The sequence below is a fragment of the Hippichthys cyanospilos genome, chromosome 10 (assembly GCF_059441005.1).
Source record: "Hippichthys cyanospilos isolate Australia breed blue-spotted pipefish chromosome 10, RoL_Hcya_1.0, whole genome shotgun sequence".
Classification (NCBI taxonomy): Eukaryota; Metazoa; Chordata; class Actinopteri; order Syngnathiformes; family Syngnathidae; genus Hippichthys; species Hippichthys cyanospilos.
The window spans coordinates 5,933,651-5,946,503 of NC_142378.1; the positions used below are offsets into that span (position 1 = coordinate 5,933,651).

Below are 12,853 nucleotides of genomic sequence, written 5' to 3' on the forward strand. Positions count from 1 at the left end.
CCATTTTCTTGACTTCTGTTTGTTGTGGCCTCAGGCAGATTGGCCCGAGGGCCACATTTTAGCCAGCTCCATGAACTTCCGTTTTCCCAAATGTGTCCCCACTTGCCTGGGCTCGCTCATTCCAAACGCCGGCGACGAAGCAGTGGCGCTCATGAAGGACATGCTGCAGTGGGACCCCAAGAAAAGGCCCAATGCTCCTCAGGTACCGTCGCCGTTCACGCATCGCTATTCGTCATGAAACATCAACGTCATCGTAGAACATTTCCACTTTTTTCTTTTATCGGAAATAAAATTCTGCGCATTTTTTACTTTGAAAAATCGTCTCGCTGGCAGGGTTCAGCCCGTTAGCGGGCCACGTCCGGCCCGCGGGCCGTATCTTTGACACGCCTGCTTTGAGCTTTTAAAAAAAAAAATGCTGAAGATTGAACACTTGTGCACTATTTTGTCCAATCTGGACTTCAAACGCAATTCCCAAATAAGGCCGTTCGGCGTCTTGCCCTCGGCGCCGTCCGTAACGGAGCGTCCGTCCCTTGCAGGCACTGCGCCACCCCTACTTTTACGTGGGTCAGTCGCTCGGCGCCCCTCTCAAGTACGTCAAGCAGCACAAGTACCGGTCCAAGGACGCCAAAGGAGCCGGCGAAGACAAAGCTCCGTGCAAGACCGCCAAGGTGTGTCAGGAGCCCAGGAAGAACCAGACCCAGGCGGAGATCCAGGCTCCACATCAGCCCTTGCATCCCATCCAGTTGGCCCAGGCCCAGCAGCAGGCCGACGAGCAGCAGGAACCTCTGGGCCTGGTGAAGAACAGGCAGCCCGTAGCCGTAGGTCCACCATAACACAAAAGCGCGCTTTTGGCTTCTTGGGCTCTTACTTGTTTCGCTTCAGACCGACGGTCCGCAAAGTCGGCCGGGAAAAACGTGGGCGGAAATGGGACCCGATTCCAAAAAGTCAAGGTCAACGAAAGAACCCGCTTCGACAAAGAAAACTACTCCTATTTGGGGCTTTGCGTGTTCCTTGTTTTGACCCCCGTGCCGCGCTTCGAAAGACTAACTGAAAAAATAGCGGGTCAAAAGGGGCCAACACTCGGGCGGGGCGTATTTTTTTTAAAGGGACGGCGTGTAAGATTTTGAGCGTTTTTCATCAAAAAGGGATCAGTTCGATGATTGCGCATTTCAAAAACTTGCAGACGGAGCCGAGTTGGACCAACGGTATGTTCGAAATGTAATCATTGCGACGCGATGTGGGGGGTGGCACCTCTCCGGAGGCGGCCATGTTTGTCGTAGCTACGGACAATGGGAAACGCGGTGCCTCCCGCCGGCCGTGACGAAAACGGCTGTAAATCTTCCACGCTATCCTTTCAATGAATGACAAGTTTTTAAGAGCCGCTTGATTTGCAGGATTTGTAAGCGGCCCGATTTTTAGGTCAATTTTGTCGTTGTTGACTAAAAGCCGGCAAAAGCGGGAACCCCCAAGGCGGGCGACGGCGTGGCCAGAGCCAGGGCCGGACGAAGACGCTGGGGTCAGACGTCGGTCAAATCGGTGGACGGCTGGGGAACCGGCGAGGAGGCGGACGCCGGCGTCTCCATCTCCAAAAAACCCAGCATCAACCCCTCCAGGGACGGGGCGAACCTTGACGCAGACGACGCCTGGTACGCCCGCCCGCCTTCATCTTTGCGTTTGTCCGAGAAAAACCCCACATCTCTCCCGTTTCTCCAGTTTGCCCGTGGCCAAGACCTGCGCGCCGCCGAAACCGGCGAGCAGCCGCGGAAGGGACAAAGGCGACGGCGCCGTCCTGTCCCCCAAGCAGCACTACCTGCGCCAGTCCAGATACCTCCCAGGTGGGCCTGCCTTCCGTCTTGGCCCTAGCTCAAGCTACGGCGGGCCCAAAAAGCCACCCGTCCGCTACTTGGGCCGCTTTCCGCCATCATACGAGTCAACACCGCCGCGACGAGACAAAACAACCGTCCGGAGTGGCCTCGTACGAGGCGAAACAAACGCTGGATCGAATTCTTCCAATGAAGGCGTTTTGGGCCCGAATCGGGTTACGTTTTACCCAAGTGCGTTTTTGCAAAGACGTCGGGATGAAAACTAACCCCATCCGGGTCAGTAACGGGACCGATTGGCGACTCGGCTCGAGCCGATCCTACTTTGGGGGTTTTAAATGAGTAGGATCCCTTTTACAACTAAAGACATCCCGCGCACGAAAGACATTTGGCTCCTAAAGTGCCCAATCCGGGTCAAAAATCCAACTTTGAGGGGTATGAATTTTTGCTTTGAAGGCTATTGATCTGACCCGACCTTTTCCATTATTCGTCCAAAAATCCCCATCCGCCAACCTAAAAAAAGTCGGGTTGTTTTGGGGAAAATCTCCTCCGACCCAAAAGTCGCGTCAAACCAACGAAGCGGTCGGCCGGTTTGGTTTTCGAACCGCCCCCAAATTTGATGAGAACAATAAGCTACAAAATTGATTGAATTCGTGGGAAATCATCGGGTTATTTTTCGCCCGGCCGTTGCGACGGTAGAATCGTTTTTACAACTGCGAGCATCCAAAAACATTGGGGTCCTAAATAACGCAGTCGGGGTCCTGAATTGAAGCGGCCGCCACTTGGGTGGACCCATCTTTCCGGGTTCTGATTTTTTTCCCAAACTGTTGCCTTCAAACGATAATCCATCGACTCACCGAAAACGTTTGGTTTCTCTGTCGGCCTTTGACCCCCAACTTTGGGTTATCGATTGAAAAACGGATGTCGAAGGAACGAGTCGTCAACGAAGCTACAACATGGGGCAAAGTCATTTTCGAAAATACCCCCCAACCGGGGACAAAGCGGGGGCGAAGGAATGAAACGACGCTCTCGCTTCTGCGGCTCATTCGTCGGATCCGATTTTTGGGGGCGGAGTAATTGAGTCAAAATGAGCCAAGCGTGATCGGGTTGTTTTGGAGATTTGGCGGTTATTTCTTTCGCCCGCTTTTCAGGCATCGATCCCAAAAGGAGATCTTCCACCGGCAATCAGGGCGCGGGCAAAAGCTTGTGGGACATCTTGGGCTTGGCTCAAAGGCAGGAACTGGAGCTCCCCCTCATTAAAGGTCAGCGGCGGCGGCGGGAAACGGGCGCGAGCGGGCTCGTTTTCACCGCCCGCCTTTTCCCTCAGATTCCTCGGCGTCCAAGAGCAAGATTTCGCCCCTGGAGAAGCCGGAGGCCAAAGACGGCAAACGGATGAGCCCGCTGGCCCAGATCGCCGGCCCCTCTGCCGCCGGTAACGCCCCCGCTACATTTTGCGCCCGCTGGCGGATCGCGCTTCGCTTTTTTTCCCTCTCTCTCTTTCTAATATATCAATCATCAATCGTTATTTCAGGTTTGTGTATATACTTTTTGATCAAGTGTTTTTTCCCCATTTTGCAGAATCTATTTTTCTCTCTTCACATTTTGGTTTGGTTTGGCTCGCGTGGAACAAATCACTTGGGGAATTGCAGATTTGAGCTCAGTCTCGGAATCTTTCTTTTTCCATTTTGAATAGCATTTGCTATGGAATGTTTTTTAGGGGTTTTTTTTCAGTTTTTTTCCGTGTTGTTTTTTAGTTGCCAAAATATTTCAATCTGGCCTTTTTTTTTCTTTTTATTGGGATATGTTTTCCATTTTCTGCACTTTTCATTTGTCTTTGACGATTTTCAGTTTTTTTCATGAATTTTCGACATGGAATATTTTTTCTTGATTTTTCTGTATTTTTTATATTGAAGAAATATTTTTTTCAGGGTTTTTTTTTGTTATATTTTTTCCAGTTTCATATTTCTTTTAATGACATAAAAAATGTCACATTTCATCATAAAACAAATTAAAGAAAAGGAAAGACCCCCAAAATCGTGGATTTTTTTTTTTTTCAAATGGATGCAATCCCCTTTCTTCTCACGCTTGGAGGTTCAGAAAAGCAAAAAAATAATTGAAGTGTCTTCCTTTTTTTTCTCGCATGTTCAGTTGATCTGTCAACCCCCGCTGATCTGAGGATGGACTCCAAAATCAAACTGTCCAAGGCTACAATCTTCTCCAATAAAGGTAAATCCAAAGAAGAGTCCAAAAAGAAGCCCCGATGTAAAAGTGTGCCCCCCAGAGCATCGGGGTCAAATTACAGCAGCTTTTACCAATTGGAAAGTATACAAAGTATAGCAAAACGTTGGCCACGCCCATTATGGAAGCGTTGTAAAATTTGGGAGCCTTTATGTTTCGTGTCTCGGTGCTACTCGCGGTAAATTAAAGCGTGTAAAAAAAATATATTTTTTTGTCTGCCGCTAGGTGGCACTGCAGGTAATTCAGCAATCTGTCGCATAGCTGTCTTAAGTCTTCATATAGTTTTGGGATTTTCCAAATCTTCACGAAGCGTTTCGCCACCGGTGGCGAAGGAAATACTAAAGCCATATTTTGACCCCAGACAACCAACTGGAGCACGATGACTTCCGAGCTCCTCAAATGGCTTGTCCGAGCGCCGCCTTCTCCGGCGTGAACTCGTTGGCCCGAAACACCAGCAACATGCCGCCGGTGCACGGGCGCGTGGACTGGACCGCCAAATACGGAGGCAACCGGTAGCGGACGGCGCCGCCGGCTCGACTTTATTTGCCCGTGGCGCGGACTCGCTTTCCCGTCATCCTTCTCGACGCCCGAGCGTTTCCCAAGCATTCCGTGGGTTAGCTGCGGAAGGTGAGAACCTTTGGACCGAGCCGCGCCGCTCCATCGGTCGCGCCATTACCGGAACCGCGAGTGCTGGAGGGACGCAAGGACTGGACTCGGGAATGGACAATATCTTTCTTTACTTGCGTTACATCAACATACACACACACATAGATTGAGTGGTGTCCAATCTACGGCCCAAGGGCCATTTGTAGCCCACTTTCCATTTTTCAGTGGCCCGCGGCATGCTTATATTAATTAGCATGTGACACAGCCCGCAAACTTAGTGGACAACTGAATTTTTGTTGTCAATGTTAGAATAATTGTATAAAGGTTATCCCGCAGGCGTCGTGACCTAATGACAGGAAGGAACAGTACAGGGTCTGTCGCCATAATCCTGGGAAGGAGGATAGCAGTGATTGCATGGACTAATCGTGTATGGAGTTGCACATACATCCCCCACTATCAGAAACTGTGACCTTGCAAGTGGTTATGTAACTAGCGCCAACCGTAAAAGCGTATCCAGAACGTCTCTCCTCGTGAGTAAAAGCCCCCCTGTCTTCCTTCTTGTTTGGAATGACCAGTTTATAAAACTTTTTTTAAACCATGTTTTTCAGTATTTATAATCATTCAGTCATAAAGAAGAATAAATTGCCGTATGAATATAGTTTGGACACCCCTGCACCGTAGCCGTATGAATCATTCCTCTTGCAGAAAATCTTCCACCAGTTTGTTGAATTCCTCTGGAAACCTCAGGTGGAGATTGTGCTTTCCCTCGGGCATCACGTGCAAGCTAAATTTGGAAAGGGAAGAGAACGGTAACAGGTAAGCAAGCGGGCGCGGACGGCTTTTCGCCACATTGCCGGGACTCACCGCGAGCCCCGGATGTGTTTGAGGAGGAAGTTGGGGTGAAAGCTGGGCACCATGGGATCTTTGGCGCCGTGAAGGATCAGAGTGGGACATCTGATCAGAGGCAGAAGCTCAATGCAGATGTTTCCTACGGGGAAGGCGGCTCAGAAAAAGCTTTCGGTTGGAATTACCCAGAGAGCTGAATTTTGATCTTGGAGCGAAAATCACCTTTTGGCCTGCGTGCAAAGCGCGCGACCCCGTCGACCCAAGCTTCCCAGGTTTTGGCGAAGCCTTGCGCTCCGTACACCTCCTCCATGGGCGCCCTCATCCTGGCGCTCCATTTGGACACGTCGCGGACCGCTTGATGATGGGGCACGTGAAAGACAAAAACGTGTCCAAAAATGGCCCTTGGCTTTGACCGAAGGGAAATACAAAGGGCGTGGGAATTTACAGTCGTAAATGTCGAGGTCCTGTTGCGATACAAAGGCGTTTGCTCCCCAAACCACCATCTTGCGGATGGAGTTGGGCTCCTTGGCGGCGGCCGTCAGGGCCGTGATGCCGCCGTCGCTCCAGCCCAGCACAGAGAACTTGATGAATCCCAACGCCTACCACCCAATTAAAAAAAAAAAATTACATTTGAGGCAGAAACCCCGGCGGGTAAAAGGACGACCCGATCGGCTACCCTCATGAGGTCCACGGCATCCCTGGCATCCCTCTCAAAAAAGTCAGGCGGAAAGTCTCTGTCCGGAGGTCGCGATTGGCCGTAACCGCGGGGATCCCAGCCCACCACTGTGAAATAAGTCCGGTTCAAAAGCTGCAGCTGAGCTTGAAAATCTGTCTTTGTGCTTCCTGTCGGGTACAAAAAGAACAAATTGGGATTGAGAATTTGCTTTTCGATGTTACAGTTCCCCAAAAAGCAATTCTAGGAGGCTTTTCGCGATCTTTTTCTAGTAGTCTTTCCATGATCTTTTTGTGCGTTCTACTTTGAAAATGATGGGTTCGTTCTATTCTAATTGATTAAAAAAAGAAGCAAAAAAATTCAAAACCTATAACAGCACTGATAGCTTTGATGCTGTACACAACATAATAATAGACATATATTTAACATAGTAATGATAAGAAATAATTATAAAACACTCCATGGTTTTATTGTAGTTTACAAAAAAAAAACATTTTGTTTTGATTCAGTACAATGTTGTTTTTTCACATCACCAAATCATTTATCAGCTTAGGTATGGAGAATTTTTTCTATTTGCGGACACTTAAGTAACCACGTTATATTTGTTTTTTTTTTAATTCTCACGAAATGTGTATTTTTTTTTTCAAAAATTTTATAGAGCTACATGAATGTAGAAAAAGCTTTCAGTCATCTCCACCTATTTTTTGACATCATAAAAACCTGGCGTTTGAACTGAGGGTGCGCGGACTTTTTCACTTTTTTTCTATCCACCATACGAACAAAACGTCTGTACCTAAAGCACCAGGAAGTAACAGCACGGCATGTTTCCCCGTGCCTGCCTTCTCGTAATAAAGATCCACTCCATTCACATTTTGTTTGCCGCATGTCATTGACGAGCTGCAAAGAAAAAATATTTGAAGTGATGAAAGCGCTCGGTTAATGTACGTAAGATAAAATATCGACTTAAATTATTCTAGTTTCATACATTTGATTTCACTGTAGTACCAAAACATTTCGCTCGTTTGGTTGTGGGAGACTGCCCCCACACACACACAAACAAACATTTGGAGACACGCCGCCATCTAGTGGACATGAAAGCAATCGGTCACGAATCCCTTCCGCTACGTCATGACAACCCGAAAGGCGACGAGATCAAACGACCCCATGTTTTCGGTGCACTATTATAAAGAGCTGAGACATTTAACTGAGCGAATTGTTACAGATAAAATGCGATATGCGTATGTTTCATCTTCTAAGTACTTTCGAATGTACTGCGAAATATATATCCGAGGGTACTTGCAGGTTAAATGCTAAAAACATAGTTTCCCATAATGCCCGGTGCACGCGCATGCGCACATTAATAACGAATAGTTTTAAAACAAAACTGAACCAAAACAAAACTGTTGTCTAATTACAGAGCGTAGCATTATGAATGACATTCTACATTTTAGCATAGCCCACAAGTATGTCTCAATTTGCAAGTACTGTAATTTCAAATGTACAGTCAAATGTATTCGAACGAACTTGCAGGCAGATTTTTAAAAACATAGCCATAATGCCTGGTGCTACGCGCATGCGCAACCTAATACTGAATAGCGTTGATAGAACCATCAAAGACGAACTTAAAAACAATATTGTATGACTGCAGAGCGTATCATTATGGCTATAATAAAACCATCAAAGATTAACTAAAATAACAATGTTTGGTTACTTCAAAATAAATTAACTGTGTGCCAGGTAAATATTTACTGTAACCGTCAGTATCTAGTTTTCAAGAATATTGTTTTCCTTCAGCGACATCTTGTGGCTATTGAAGCAATCACTTCCGCTCACGTCAAGGCCGCTAGCTAAATGGCGCTGAGGGGCATTTCCTCCTGTTTCAAACTACCCTTTCTTTACGCAACATTGCACTTTGAAAACAAGACATTTCGCCAAATATTGACGTTTTCCCCCACCGGTAAGTGTGCATCGCGGACGGCCTTGTCCTCTGATTGAGCAGCCGACGTCGTGCAGCACACAAAAACGTCGTCATTGGTCCGAGCCGAGGACAGATGAAAAAAAAAATAGACCAAAGTCTCACACCAACTCATTTCGCAATTAAAGTGAGAGTACACAGAATTAGCTTTTCCCTAAAATCTTTGTATTGGTATCGTATCGAGTGCATTTTTTCTCACACATGCTCAAGTCATTACACACTTGCAATATGGGTAGAAAATGCCAAAAAGACATAAGAATAAAACCATTAACATGTTTACTTTTTTCATATTTTTGAACAAATTGGTAAATATTTCAGTCGACCTTTTGTCTTCTTAAGTGCTCAAGCCTTTACGCCGTGGCATTATGGGGAAAAAGCTCTATTTTTAGCAGATAGCCCACAGATAAGTTTGTTCTTGCATTGAAACGTATTTGCAGGTCCATTTGAACGTATATGCAAATATGCACCGCACTTTTTATCTACATAAATGCAAGGGAGAAATACACTATGTTTAAGCCCTGCAAGTCGCTTTCGGTGTACAATATTTGTTTTTACATTTGGATATATATGCAAGTGCTGTAAGTTTGAACGTACTTGCAAAAACGTTGGAATGTGTTAGTGTTGAATGCTAAAAAATAGCTGACACATGCTCAAGTCATTACAACGTGGCATTATGGGAAAATTGTGGGTATTCTTCCCACAATTATATCCAGATAGTCAACTTCACCTAGCCCACGCGCGGCCGACGATCTTACATGGAGGCTTACAACCAGACGGGGTGTGGACGGGTGAGGGAGACGCGACATTTTCAGAACAATCGGAACAACGGAACTCTGTATGCAACGTGCGGTAGCTTGATAATTGTGCCAATGTCATACCAAAGTCCATTGAACATTAAAATTAGCAGTCAGAAAAACACAAGCATTGTTTTTACGTTACTATTAAAACGCCATCATCGGATTACAAACTTATTGCTTGGAATTAATATTTTCTTCCCTGAAAAAAAATGAGCGGAACAAATCGGGATGTTGTCTCTGGGCCTCCGGGTTTTATGACGCGGGTGATGCGTGAAAAACATTTCGAAAAAGCCGCGCGCAAATTCTCCACAAACCAATTCTTCTAGAAAGCCACCTCCGACGGGAGGCGTACGTTGTGCAGTCTTAGCTCGCAGGAGGAGGCGGGCGACGTCATCGCCGCCGACGTCTTCCGGCGGGGCTCCGGCGCTCGGGTCCCCGTCTCGGTCGCCGAGCGCCACGAGTCCCGGATTTGGCCACGGCCAAACTACTGGCGCCCGGCGGCTCGGCGCGCTCAACTTTAGCGGCGCATGGAGCCAGAGAATAAGAAAGTTGCAGTAAGCGGACCCGGATGAAAATAAAGGTATAGTCAGTCGCTCGCCAAAAAAGTTTATTTTGATCAAGCCGGCCATCATCTTCCAGGACGGTCCTGAAAAACCACGAACCGAAGCCAAAGGAAGCGCCGATGTGTTACGCCACGAGTGTCAAACTCAAGGCGCGGGGGCCAGAACCGGCCCGCCACCTCATTTTATGTGGCCCGCCAAATGCTGATTTGATTTCAAGTTTCTTGCTAAACTTGCAGATTGATTTCAAAAATAACAACTTTCTGTTCCCGATCTATCTTTTGAACAGTTTTTATCGGCCTCTGTATTCAAAACTAGGTAAAGATGTCAACCGCCAAAAACGGGTTTTATTAGACACGTGTTTTTCTATTTTTAAGTCCTACATTTTCTGGATTTTAGAGAAATTAAAGGGGTACGTTCAAATTGAAGCTTTTTTAGACTATTTTTCGATTTATTCCGGCCCTCTAACAGACACTATAAGTACAAAGTGGCCCACCATAAAAATCAGTTTGACGCCCTTGTGTTACGCAATCGGCTCTAGGCCGCAAGTGGCCAAACGGTAGTCTGAAGTCTTCAATTTACTAGTTATTTGAGGAGATTTTGTTTGTTTGTTTTTTCGAGTCCTGACTTTGAGGGTTCAGGCCAAGTCGCCCCCCGGGAAACGCTCTGACCCTTTCACGGCTCAAGAAAATAATTGCAATTTAAATAAAATAATTGCAAAAAACACCTGGCTCTCTAAAAATCTGATTTTTAATAGAGCGCTCTTCCATCGAGCCGCCCTCGATACAATGTTTTCCTCAAAAATAACTATTGAAAGCAACTCCATTGTATTCTTTATGATGTATTATTATTATTTGGTCTGAGTCCCCTGATTATGAAGTTAGCAACTCTTTAGACGATACCATGTCAGTGTATCGAGGAAAAGGGGGTGCGTTTCTCTTTGCTTTGTCGCAATAAATAGAAATAATATCCTTACGATTGCGCGCAGTTTGAAAGATGCCATTGTGACTGACTGAGAGAGGGCCCACCACTAATGGGCACACGGGTGACAGGTGTGTGTCCTTTGCTGCGATTGGTCGGCAGCCCGCTTAAATTGCGCGCGCATGTGTCGGCTCCTTGTAATTTGTCACGATGGCGATTCACCTCTTTGCTCTTCTGCTGTGCGCCGTCACGTCGGCCGGCTCGGCGGCGCCGCCGCAAACGGTGCCGTGCGACGCGGGCCGCGCCGAGGCGGCGGCGAAGGCGGCCGTCCGGCACATCGACAACAAGCACCGGCACGGCTTCAAGTTCAGGCTGCGGGAGATCCAGAGCAGCCATTACCAGATGGTAATGCGCGTGCTTCGTAGTCCGACTAATCTTTGACTTTTGTTATCTTTTTCAACTGGTAGAAGTGTCATTTTGTTTGTTTTTTGTTTTTTGTTTCAAATTGACAGGTGTGAAGTTAACAAAATGCATATTGCGCCCTTCCTCATTAAAAATCGGGTCGATTTTCATGTCACTGCCAAATATTAACTCAATAATCAAGCTAATTTATAGATGTAAGTGTGAGTCTATTCTATTGCTGACTTAGAATGACAAGTGTGTTGTGTGTGTATAGCAACACCGCCCCCGGATGGTCACAGTTATCACTACAGTGCTCAATTGCCTTCAAAGTAGTAGTGGAGGGTGTCAGCTACCCCATTAAAAAAAAATCCTTTAATATTATTACTCTTTTAATTGAGAAATTCTCATCCATGGCACCAAAATAGTTACCAACCGACTGACTTAAAGTAATATTCTCGAAGACAAACAATGTTCGAGCTGCTCATCGCGGTGTCTCCTTGATGTCCTCACACGTCACTGTTGCGACAAGGCCAGCATATGGCAACACGTGACATGTTGAACTTTTTTTTTTTTTAATGTAGCAATGCTAACCTTGTATTATGCGAGTGGGAACTTTTGGTGTGACCGGAAAGTGTCGAAAATGCCATTCGTGTCTTTGATTCTTGCATTGTGCAGTTTTCAGGCGGCTGCCACATCGACGTAAACGTGAAACTGGTCCAGACCAAATGTCACGTGACCAACCCCAAGCCTGTGGACGAGTGTCAGCCGTGGCAAAAGGATGAAGGGGTAACGTTGGTTCTTTTTACGTTGTTTGATGCTTTTCTTAGGCGGGGTGCTAAAATGTTTCCCCTCGATTAGGGTGCGGTGGCCACCTGCAGTGTGGAATTCTGGGTCATGTGGGGCGTGGCCAAAATCACCAAACACGAATGCACCACCAGACCAGGTCACCACGCCTCATTTCTTCTTTTTTTTCCCCCTTAACATGCTTGTGCTATTTTTTTTTTTTTTTTTTTTTTTTTTTCTCGCGACATGCTTAGAGCTGACAAACGAGGAGCTGGTGACCACATGCCCCACCTGCCCCCGCTTGTTGCCCCTGGACGACCCGACCGCCGTCAAGGCGGTCCACGATGCCGTCGTCCGCTTCAACCGGGAGAGCCAGCTTCTCAACTCATTCACCTTGATGGAAGTGGCTCAAGTCACAATTGGGGTAGGAATTCACTTTCTTTGTTTTTGAAATTTGTCTCTCAATTGTCCTTTTTTGCGGTGGCAGGACATCCCCGCCATCGGCACGGTGACCCAGCTGAAGTTTGCCCTGGTGGAGACCGCGTGTCCGAGGGAGGCCAGGAATACTTTTGTGGCGTGCGCGCCTCGCTGCCCGGACAGAGCTGTGAGTTGCCGCGCGTGCTAATATATTGCTCAAAAAAAAATGTTTTCAAGCACCGACTGAGTTATTTGAAAGCAACTGTGGCTTTTTTTTTTTTTAGTGTGTTTTGCATTAACTGTTGCATGATTTTTCTCCAGCACCATGCCTTTTGCCAGACCACCTATTACAACATGCACGGCCAATTGGGCGAACTCGACTGCGATACGTATCCACCAAAGGTAAGTGTGCGGAGAAGTAGTAGTTGTGCACAGCATGTCTAACATTTAATTTGTGGACAGAATCCGGGCCCCCACCCGACAGGTGAGCCGGAGCCGGTCTGCAAACCCCTGTTCCACCAAAGTCCGGAAGCTTGCATTTGCAAGGACAAGCTGAAAAATCCCGAGCCGTCCATTCACCACATTTGTCCCTTCCCGCTTGTGACATCGCAACAATTCTCAGTTTGAGTAGAATAAAGTCTTTTACTGTCACTTGTCGTTGTGAATTTTTTTTTTAAGGTGCAATGTGTAAAATTGAATGTTCCATTAAAAGGATAAATTAGATGACTTAAAGTGTTGACGACCAACACTTATATATAGTTGTAGTTGAGCGGAATGGGTGCAGTACCACATTTCGCCAGCAGTGCTCTCCCGGA

The 12,853-nt window shown here is 46.8% G+C and overlaps 3 protein-coding genes across 7 annotated transcripts in view; 2 read left to right on the forward strand and 1 right to left on the reverse strand.

Moving 5' to 3' along the window:
• The window catches only part of LOC148416753 (serine/threonine-protein kinase MAK-like), a 9,596-nt gene extending 4,332 nt beyond the window's left edge, over positions 1 to 5,264 (forward strand). For both annotated transcript variants that reach the window (XM_088424986.1, XM_088424987.1), the window contains 8 exons: positions 35 to 202; positions 537 to 818; positions 1,447 to 1,646; positions 1,714 to 1,835; positions 2,972 to 3,082; positions 3,148 to 3,252; positions 3,969 to 4,046; positions 4,420 to 5,264. In XM_088424986.1, coding sequence (XP_088281112.1) covers positions 35 to 202; positions 537 to 818; positions 1,447 to 1,646; positions 1,714 to 1,835; positions 2,972 to 3,082; positions 3,148 to 3,252; positions 3,969 to 4,046; positions 4,420 to 4,574 — 1,221 coding nt within the window. In that variant the 3' untranslated portion in view covers positions 4,575 to 5,264. The remainder of the gene's footprint in view (positions 1 to 34; positions 203 to 536; positions 819 to 1,446; positions 1,647 to 1,713; positions 1,836 to 2,971; positions 3,083 to 3,147; positions 3,253 to 3,968; positions 4,047 to 4,419) is intronic.
• Positions 4,779 to 8,278, reverse strand: bphl (biphenyl hydrolase like). The gene is made up of 7 exons (XM_088424995.1): positions 8,139 to 8,278; positions 6,977 to 7,080; positions 6,187 to 6,353; positions 5,956 to 6,109; positions 5,733 to 5,864; positions 5,529 to 5,652; positions 4,779 to 5,448 (listed from the first exon to the last, which is right to left on the reverse strand). The coding sequence occupies exons 1-7, from the start codon at positions 8,213 to 8,215 to the stop codon at positions 5,355 to 5,357; spliced, it is 852 nt and encodes a 283-aa protein (XP_088281121.1). The 5' UTR covers positions 8,216 to 8,278; the 3' UTR covers positions 4,779 to 5,354.
• On the forward strand, positions 8,011 to 12,689 carry LOC148416755 (antihemorrhagic factor cHLP-B-like). Of its 4 annotated transcripts, none has more exons than XM_088424991.1 (8): positions 8,011 to 8,140; positions 9,282 to 10,841; positions 11,514 to 11,624; positions 11,697 to 11,781; positions 11,876 to 12,045; positions 12,109 to 12,225; positions 12,360 to 12,440; positions 12,501 to 12,689. In XM_088424991.1, the coding sequence occupies exons 2-8, from the start codon at positions 10,647 to 10,649 to the stop codon at positions 12,663 to 12,665; spliced, it is 924 nt and encodes a 307-aa protein (XP_088281117.1). In that variant the 5' UTR covers positions 8,011 to 8,140; positions 9,282 to 10,646; the 3' UTR covers positions 12,666 to 12,689. The 4 variants fall into 4 exon arrangements, with proteins under 4 accessions (XP_088281117.1, XP_088281118.1, XP_088281120.1 ...); XM_088424992.1 differs by having other exon boundaries at positions 8,017 to 9,535; positions 10,504 to 10,841; XM_088424994.1 differs by having other exon boundaries at positions 8,017 to 8,140; positions 10,504 to 10,841.
• Positions 12,690 to 12,853: the final 164 nt, after the last annotated feature.